General features: G+C 33.6%; 1 protein-coding gene across 1 annotated transcript in view; it reads right to left on the minus strand.

The window, feature by feature from the left end:
* The window catches only part of LOC134235303 (solute carrier family 12 member 4-like), a 35741-nt gene extending 26641 nt beyond the window's left edge, over positions 1 to 9100 (minus strand). The window contains exon 1 of the mRNA XM_062717433.1: positions 8236 to 9100. Coding sequence (XP_062573417.1) covers positions 8236 to 8485 — 250 coding nt within the window. The 5' untranslated portion in view covers positions 8486 to 9100. The remainder of the gene's footprint in view (positions 1 to 8235) is intronic.

Consider the following 9100-nt stretch of genomic DNA (forward strand, 5'->3'; position numbering starts at 1 on the left):
TCCATAAGCTAAGTTTGAACAACCATTGAGTTATATCAGTCCTTTCCATTGGAAACGGAAGACCTTAATTCGGTACATCCCACTCATTATTTTTAGAATCGGTAGGAGAAGAAAGTAGTGCAGGAAAATTACAAGTTCCTCAATTTGCCGACTTGCATAAAAGAAATCTGGCAGATGTACTGAACTGAGCCTCATACTTGTTAATTGGCAGTATCTTTCCTATGATAAAAGCTTGGGAAATGTAATTTATGAAGAAGATCAGCCGAATTATTTTGTGTATTGTAACGCCAGTGAGAACTCTGAAATTTCCCTCTTTCACTTTCATTTTAGAGGTTCTACCGAAAAACGAATCTGACATGCCACCATCAATTCGAGCATTTCTGCATTGCAGAGAGCTGATGTGTGTTATGAGATAATAAATCATGTGTGAACTTTCTCAGTTTAGCGGAATCATGAACATTTTCGGCGAGATGAATGTTTTGTATACAGTGGTGATCAAGGCTTTGCGAACCATCAGGAGCGGATCAAAGAATTTATGAATGAATAAAAACTATGGAAATGACGTACCAATTTTTTAATTTATACTTGCACTATCTAATGAAATGAATAATATACAAGTGATAGATATACAAGAAAACGCGAAATGATAATAAATGCAGCTGACAATCGTTATTTTTTTTTATATAGATAAAATAAAATATTTATAAATTCAAGAGACAAAACAGAAGGAGAATGAATGATGGCAAAATATCACATGACCGGAACTGAATTTTATGAATGAAGATTTTAAAAAGTTACTTGTAAGTTGTATATGTCATATCTGTGTATTCTACTTGGCTGTGTGCTTCAAAAAAAAGGGGGGGGGGGTCGTCTTGAACATAGTAAATAGCCATAACGTTTGAACGGTAAGTACTAGGGCTTTCGTATTTCAAATATGTAATCCTTGTGAAAAGAACTTTTATTGGATACGACGAACTTTGACCCTTTGACCTAGACCTTGGAGAACACATGTGTACATCTGAATCTTTTTTTCTGTTTCGTTTCTATGGCAACCGTGATCGACTCATTACAATTATTTTGAAAGTAGAAATCACTTTGACACATTGCAAGGAATAAACATTGAAAGTTTGAAAACGATTGCCTGAGTAGTTATTGAGAAAATCGAAATTAAAGAATTTTAACTTTCACCTGGTTTCCATGGCAATAATCGATTATATGAAAATTTTAAATACGAGTTGCAGAACTACAGATACTAATCATTAAAATAAGAAAAGTTTCATGACGAACGTTTAAGGGACCAGAGAGAACACTCTCGGACAAAATTTGTCGCTTTTTACAGGTTTTCATGGCAACGGTAGACATATTGGAACTGAACGACCTCACTGCACAACTACAACCAGTGATCGTCCTTTAAGGAAAGTTTCAGGAAGATTGTCCCAGCCATCTCCGAGAAACAGCCTGGATAAAAAAAACATGCGTACAATATCAATATGTCGTCCCCGACTTCGTTCGGGGCGACATAATAACTCCTGAATTTTTCTCATCAATAACTCCTGAATTTTCCCCTTCAATTCGAGCATTTCTGCATTGCAGAGAGCTGATGTGTGTTATGAGATAATAAATCATGTGTGAACTTTCTCAGTTTAGCGGAATCATGAACATTTTCGGCGAGATGAATGTTTTGTATACAGTGGTGATCAAGGCTTTGCGAACCATCAGGAGCGGATCAAAGAATTTATGAATGAATAAAAACTATGGAAATGACGTACCAATTTTTTAATTTATACTTGCACTATCTAATGAAATGAATAATATACAAGTGATAGATATACAAGAAAACGCGAAATGATAATAAATGCAGCTGACAATCGTTATTTTTTTTTATATAGATAAAATAAAATATTTATAAATTCAAGAGACAAAACAGAAGGAGAATGAATGATGGCAAAATATCACATGACCGGAACTGAATTTTATGAATGAAGATTTTAAAAAGTTACTTGTAAGTTGTATATGTCATATCTGTGTATTCTACTTGGCTGTGTGCTTCAAAAAAAAGGGGGGGGGGGTCGTCTTGAACATAGTAAATAGCCATAACGTTTGAACGGTAAGTACTAGGGCTTTCGTATTTCAAATATGTAATCCTTGTGAAAAGAACTTTTATTGGATACGACGAACTTTGACCCTTTGACCTAGACCTTGGAGAACACATGTGTACATCTGAATCTTTTTTTCTGTTTCGTTTCTATGGCAACCGTGATCGACTCATTACAATTATTTTGAAAGTAGAAATCACTTTGACACATTGCAAGGAATAAACATTGAAAGTTTGAAAACGATTGCCTGAGTAGTTATTGAGAAAATCGAAATTAAAGAATTTTAACTTTCACCTGGTTTCCATGGCAATAATCGATTATATGAAAATTTTAAATACGAGTTGCAGAACTACAGATACTAATCATTAAAATAAGAAAAGTTTCATGACGAACGTTTAAGGGACCAGAGAGAACACTCTCGGACAAAATTTGTCGCTTTTTACAGGTTTTCATGGCAACGGTAGACATATTGGAACTGAACGACCTCACTGCACAACTACAACCAGTGATCGTCCTTTAAGGAAAGTTTCAGGAAGATTGTCCCAGCCATCTCCGAGAAACAGCCTGGATAAAAAAAACATGCGTACAATATCAATATGTCGTCCCCGACTTCGTTCGGGGCGACATAATAACTCCTGAATTTTTCTCATCAATAACTCCTGAATTTTCCCCTTCAATTCGAGCATTTCTGCATTGCAGAGAGCTGATGTGTGTTATGAGATAATAAATCATGTGTGAACTTTCTCAGTTTAGCGGAATCATGAACATTTTCGGCGAGATGAATGTTTTGTATACAGTGGTGATCAAGGCTTTGCGAACCATCAGGAGCGGATCAAAGAATTTATGAATGAATAAAAACTATGGAAATGACGTACCAATTTTTTAATTTATACTTGCACTATCTAATGAAATGAATAATATACAAGTGATAGATATACAAGAAAACGCGAAATGATAATAAATGCAGCTGACAATCGTTATTTTTTTTTATATAGATAAAATAAAATATTTATAAATTCAAGAGACAAAACAGAAGGAGAATGAATGATGGCAAAATATCACATGACCGGAACTGAATTTTATGAATGAAGATTTTAAAAAGTTACTTGTAAGTTGTATATGTCATATCTGTGTATTCTACTTGGCTGTGTGCTTCAAAAAAAAGGGGGGGGGGTCGTCTTGAACATAGTAAATAGCCATAACGTTTGAACGGTAAGTACTAGGGCTTTCGTATTTCAAATATGTAATCCTTGTGAAAAGAACTTTTATTGGATACGACGAACTTTGACCCATTGACCTAGACCTTGAAGAACACATGTGTACATCTGAATCTTTTTTTCTGTTTCGTTTCTATGGCAACCGTGAGCGACTCATTACAATTATTTTGAAAGTAGAAATCACTTTGACACATTGCAAGGAATAAACATTGAAAGTTTGAAAACGATTGCCTGAGTAGTTATTGAGAAAATCGAAATTAAAGAATTTTAACTTTCACCTGGTTTCCATGGCAATAATCGATTATATGAAAATTTTAAATACGAGTTGCAGAACTACAGATACTAATCATTAAAATAAGAAAAGTTTCATGACGAACGTTTAAGGGACCAGAGAGAACACTCTCGGACAAAATTTGTCGCTTTTTACAGGTTTTCATGGCAACGGTAGACATATTGGAACTGAACGACCTCACTGCACAACTACAACCAGTGATCGTCCTTTAAGGAAAGTTTCAGGAAGATTGTCCCAGCCATCTCCGAGAAACAGCCTGGATAAAAAAAACATGCGTACAATATCAATATGTCGTCCCCGACTTCGTTCGGGGCGACATTTTTCTCATCAATAACTCCTGAATTTTCCCCTTCAATTCGAGCATTTCTGCATTGCAGAGAGCTGATGTGTGTTATGAGATAATAAATCATGTGTGAACTTTCTCAGTTTAGCGGAATCATGAACATTTTCGGCGAGATGAATGTTTTGTATACAGTGGTGATCAAGGCTTTGCGAACCATCAGGAGCGGATCAAAGAATTTATGAATGAATAAAAACTATGGAAATGACGTACCAATTTTTTAATTTATACTTGCACTATCTAATGAAATGAATAATATACAAGTGATAGATATACAAGAAAACGCGAAATGATAATAAATGCAGCTGACAATCGTTATTTTTTTTTATATAGATAAAATAAAATATTTATAAATTCAAGAGACAAAACAGAAGGAGAATGAATGATGGCAAAATATCACATGACCGGAACTGAATTTTATGAATGAAGATTTTAAAAAGTTACTTGTAAGTTGTATATGTCATATCTGTGTATTCTACTTGGCTGTGTGCTTCAAAAAAAAGGGGGGGGGGGGTCGTCTTGAACATAGTAAATAGCCATAACGTTTGAACGGTAAGTACTAGGGCTTTCGTATTTCAAATATGTAATCCTTGTGAAAAGAACTTTTATTGGATACGACGAACTTTGACCCTTTGACCTAGACCTTGGAGAACACATGTGTACATCTGAATCTTTTTTTCTGTTTCGTTTCTATGGCAACCGTGATCGACTCATTACAATTATTTTGAAAGTAGAAATCACTTTGACACATTGCAAGGAATAAACATTGAAAGTTTGAAAACGATTGCCTGAGTAGTTATTGAGAAAATCGAAATTAAAGAATTTTAACTTTCACCTGGTTTCCATGGCAATAATCGATTATATGAAAATTTTAAATACGAGTTGCAGAACTACAGATACTAATCATTAAAATAAGAAAAGTTTCATGACGAACGTTTAAGGGACCAGAGAGAACACTCTCGGACAAAATTTGTCGCTTTTTACAGGTTTTCATGGCAACGGTAGACATATTGGAACTGAACGACCTCACTGCACAACTACAACCAGTGATCGTCCTTTAAGGAAAGTTTCAGGAAGATTGTCCCAGCCATCTCCGAGAAACAGCCTGGATAAAAAAAACATGCGTACAATATCAATATGTCGTCCCCGACTTCGTTCGGGGCGACATAATAATAATAATAGGGAAAAAGAAACAGAACGAAAACAATAAGGTCTTCCGTTGGAAACGGAAGACCTTAATGATACTGTCCTGCAGTTCACAGATTACTTACTACTCATCAATAAAATATCCATCTTAATCCAATAAACCAATTTTTCCCTTCAGTTTTATATAAGCTCGGATTTACAAAAGTATGAATGACCTGAATTTTTAAAATATATTAATTGAAATTTGGATGAAAAAGAATTCAATTTTTAAGAAAACTTTCTATGCAAGAACATCCCCCCTGTTAGCAGATCTTTTTGGAATTAATTTTGTCTTTTGATAATAGACAAACATTTGGATGTTAATGCTTTTTTGATATTTGATGTTGGAAAAAAGGGGCATCCTAGTAAATAAATAAAAATTACACAATTTCTTGAATTTCTTAACATCTTTTAATACATACCAATTAAAAAGACTTCAATTTTCTGCACAACTAAAGATTACAATACTAACAATTAGCTATTTAAAAATATCACATATTAATTAAATATATATTAAAACTTTTCAATATTCCAGAACTGTTTTGGAGTGCTTGTTAGCAGAGCAAACTTAAGGGGCAATCTAAAGTTTGTGCAATAAAATTAATTTCAATAAATGTAAAAAGAGGGTACAACATAGCATTTAAGTCTATATTGAATCCCAAAGTCATATTGTGTTCAACTTTAAATTGTCAATAACAACACAGAAAATGAGCAGCAAATGGCAGAATTCAGCAAAAAAGCCACTCCTCAAATAATTACTGTTATACAACAGAGAAAGACACATTTACCTTGATGCTTTGAAATATGATTCACCTGGAACCCTATGTTAATATTAAATATTTGCTCAATATCTGAGACTTTAGTATGAATGTCACTTAGCAATGGAGGACTTCAACTTAAAGTTGCATGATCATCAAAGCATTCACTGTAACTTATTAACTAAATGAGAATATAATTTCCAATTCCTAAAACAACGCTTGTTAATAGAGACATGAAAATTCAAATCTGAACCCCACTCTCAAGAACCTTAAACATCTGACCATGCAGAAAAGATCAATAAAGTTTCAGCTTCAATTACATCTTTATAATTCATAATTTTCACACTGAGTGCGACATAACATACAAAAAATGACATTATTAACAAGTTTTGAGCATGCTTAAATCAAGCCTTTAGTCTGCTTTCTGCATTTAGTACAAACACTGTGTGTTCTCCAAGGCAATTAGTTCTTGGCATCAACAAACATTGCAATCCAAGACTCCTGAACCTTCTAGATTTTCTCTTTGGTATAACTGAATAAAGACTGCAAGCCTTTCCCTATTGTTCTCACCTGCTTTTATGTCAAAATTATCAAAATACAAACAAAAGAACTAACAAATAAGAGAAAGAAAAGAAAAACAAATTCGCTTGCACCAATTGCCATACACTGTTTGTCTTGTCATCTGATGTACTAATTATTGGAATCTTATAGACTTGCATTGTTCATCTTTTTTATCATTTAAAAGTGCATTTCATCTGCTTAATTGACTTCCATTGTTTAATCTCTAAGAAAAGTGTGTGTTTCACATGTCTCTAGATCTGCTGCAAGACTTCGTCTGTACCAGGTACATCTTGTTCGTGATACGCAGATATCAAATACAGTCGAACATGCTTAAAACCAAGTGCCACGGAGGGAAGATTTTGCTTCCTTATAAATGTAATTTGTTATACAAATGTATCTGTTAACAAATTTTGAAAACATGGAGAATGAAAATCACTTGGCTATCATAAGTGTCAATTCACTATAGCATGCTTGTTTGATGCATGTTTGGCTGTATGTACATATTACATACTTTTACTCTGAAAACATTCTTGAGGAATGAAACCCTGCACATATTCATTACTGAGACAAGAGATAACAAGATATGTCAAGAAAAAAAAAATCTGCATGTTTATATTTCACTGCTGTTGTTCTGTGTTCCTGGTCAAAACAACCAATGAATTGAGAAATAAAATAAAACATCTTTACAAACAGTGAAGAAATTGCTCTGTGTCAAAAAGGTGGCTTTGTTGAACTCATTTGGGGGTCTTTATTCAGTGCAACATAATTGTTTACAGCAAAAACTACACTGCATTTTACTTTATCATAAAAATGATCATATTTAAATTTGTTTTGTTACTCTCAAGGTTTATTGTTGTCAGATAATATCTTGAAAGGTCACTTAGAACACTTTTCTGGTATTAATTACATGTGGTTTAATGGAACTTAAATGATGCAACTTGTCACGGGTCACTGCATATCTCAAACTTCCTCACAAAGTATCTTAGCATATATATAACTCATGCAATACAACATACTTTTTATTTAAGATCTGTGTCTACTTGGCCTGCCTAAAGAAAATAGAAAATCAATTCCATTTTCAATATCTGTGAATTTTAAGTCATTAACAATTATTCTATATTTTTTTAACATATGATATTTAAAACTCCATTTATTGCATCCATTTAACTTGAATTTGATTCCGAGTATTGTGATTCAAATTTCAGAGGACTATATTAATAGATGCCATCCTTTCTTTAGCATATCAAGCTCTCACCTGCATATATGTTTACTTAATGGATGCTAAATTTTGTCTAACATCAACTTTTTTTTAAAAATTCAAATTCAGAAAATATTTTTACAGCCATACAAATATCTGACTGCATTTTACATTATACATGTAGTAGATAAGTACACATTGTACCCTCGATTTCCTCATACCATAGAGATAACATTTAACACCTTTATCATCTAAAATATTTTCAAAACAATATGTCATACCTAATATATCATATCAAACTTTGCATGTATTTCCCCTTCCACCTCCCTCTCCTAACCTCCCCCATCCTTTTTTTGCACAACTATCCATGTGATTATAAAAGGAAATTTTTACCATGGTCATCTTAAATATCCAGTTACTATCCACAAAAATATTATAAGCTGTATTATGTATTATTACCCTTCTCAACATCAATATATCCACTCACTTATAATTCACATTTTTTTTACCAAAGGATATTATAATAACCAAAATCATCATACATATCCACCTTACTATCCACACAAGATTATTCAAGGATATATTTACCATGCTCCTCATCAATATCCACCTTGTACGGTTTACCATTCTGATCTATCCCCACCTCATGGACTACAATGGCTGGGGTGACCTGGAATTTGCCCCTATACTCTCCCTGAACTAAATTTCCACCCTCATCTTCCGCAGGCGTGGAAGAGGATAACAAAGTGGAACTCTCGGAGTCTTCCACATGAGTCTCATTATCTCCACTCTCCGCTTCTCCATTAAATCCTTTATCTCCATTTTCACTTGACTCCATGACTAAACAGGGATATTACGCAATATGTTTTTTTCTCCCTATGAAGAGAAGTCATCCGATCTGCCACACAATAAAATAAGAGTCTTTCTTGGTATAAAGAAATCTTTTTCGATTTTTAAAACCATAGATCAATACCAGGCAACACAAAACTGCCCCCCAAAACTGAAAATAAGCGTCCCAGTTTTATCTAATATTATCGCCTTGATCTGAAGACACCTGAGTGTTTGTGACCAATGTGTATCAGTCAGTTATCTCGCTGATGCACAAAATCTCCAACTAAACACAAACTCAAAAAGAGAGAAAAAAACAGGATTTAACTGCCAAATACTGCTATTTCCCACTCATTTTTCATTCAGCACATACAGTATCATATTTAATTACATGGTGCTGCTCTGATGACAATAGTTTATGGCCAGAGTGCAAAAACATGTTGATTTTTCAGCATTTTGTCATTATTGATTTAGTATTGCGGAATTTTTTTTTTCTTTTTTTTCTGAAGAGTTCTTACACAGAATGATATACAGGTAACGGTTTCTTTGTGATCATAAATATTCTCAATCCTGCAGAATAAGACGATTGCACAACATTTGTAAACATCTAAATCCACACAAGGAA

This window comes from Saccostrea cucullata, unplaced genomic scaffold (genome assembly GCF_032062105.1).
Source record: "Saccostrea cucullata isolate Sc308-1 unplaced genomic scaffold, CSIRO_AGI_Scuc_v1 ctg634, whole genome shotgun sequence".
In the NCBI taxonomy this organism is placed as follows: Eukaryota; Metazoa; Mollusca; class Bivalvia; order Ostreida; family Ostreidae; genus Saccostrea; species Saccostrea cuccullata.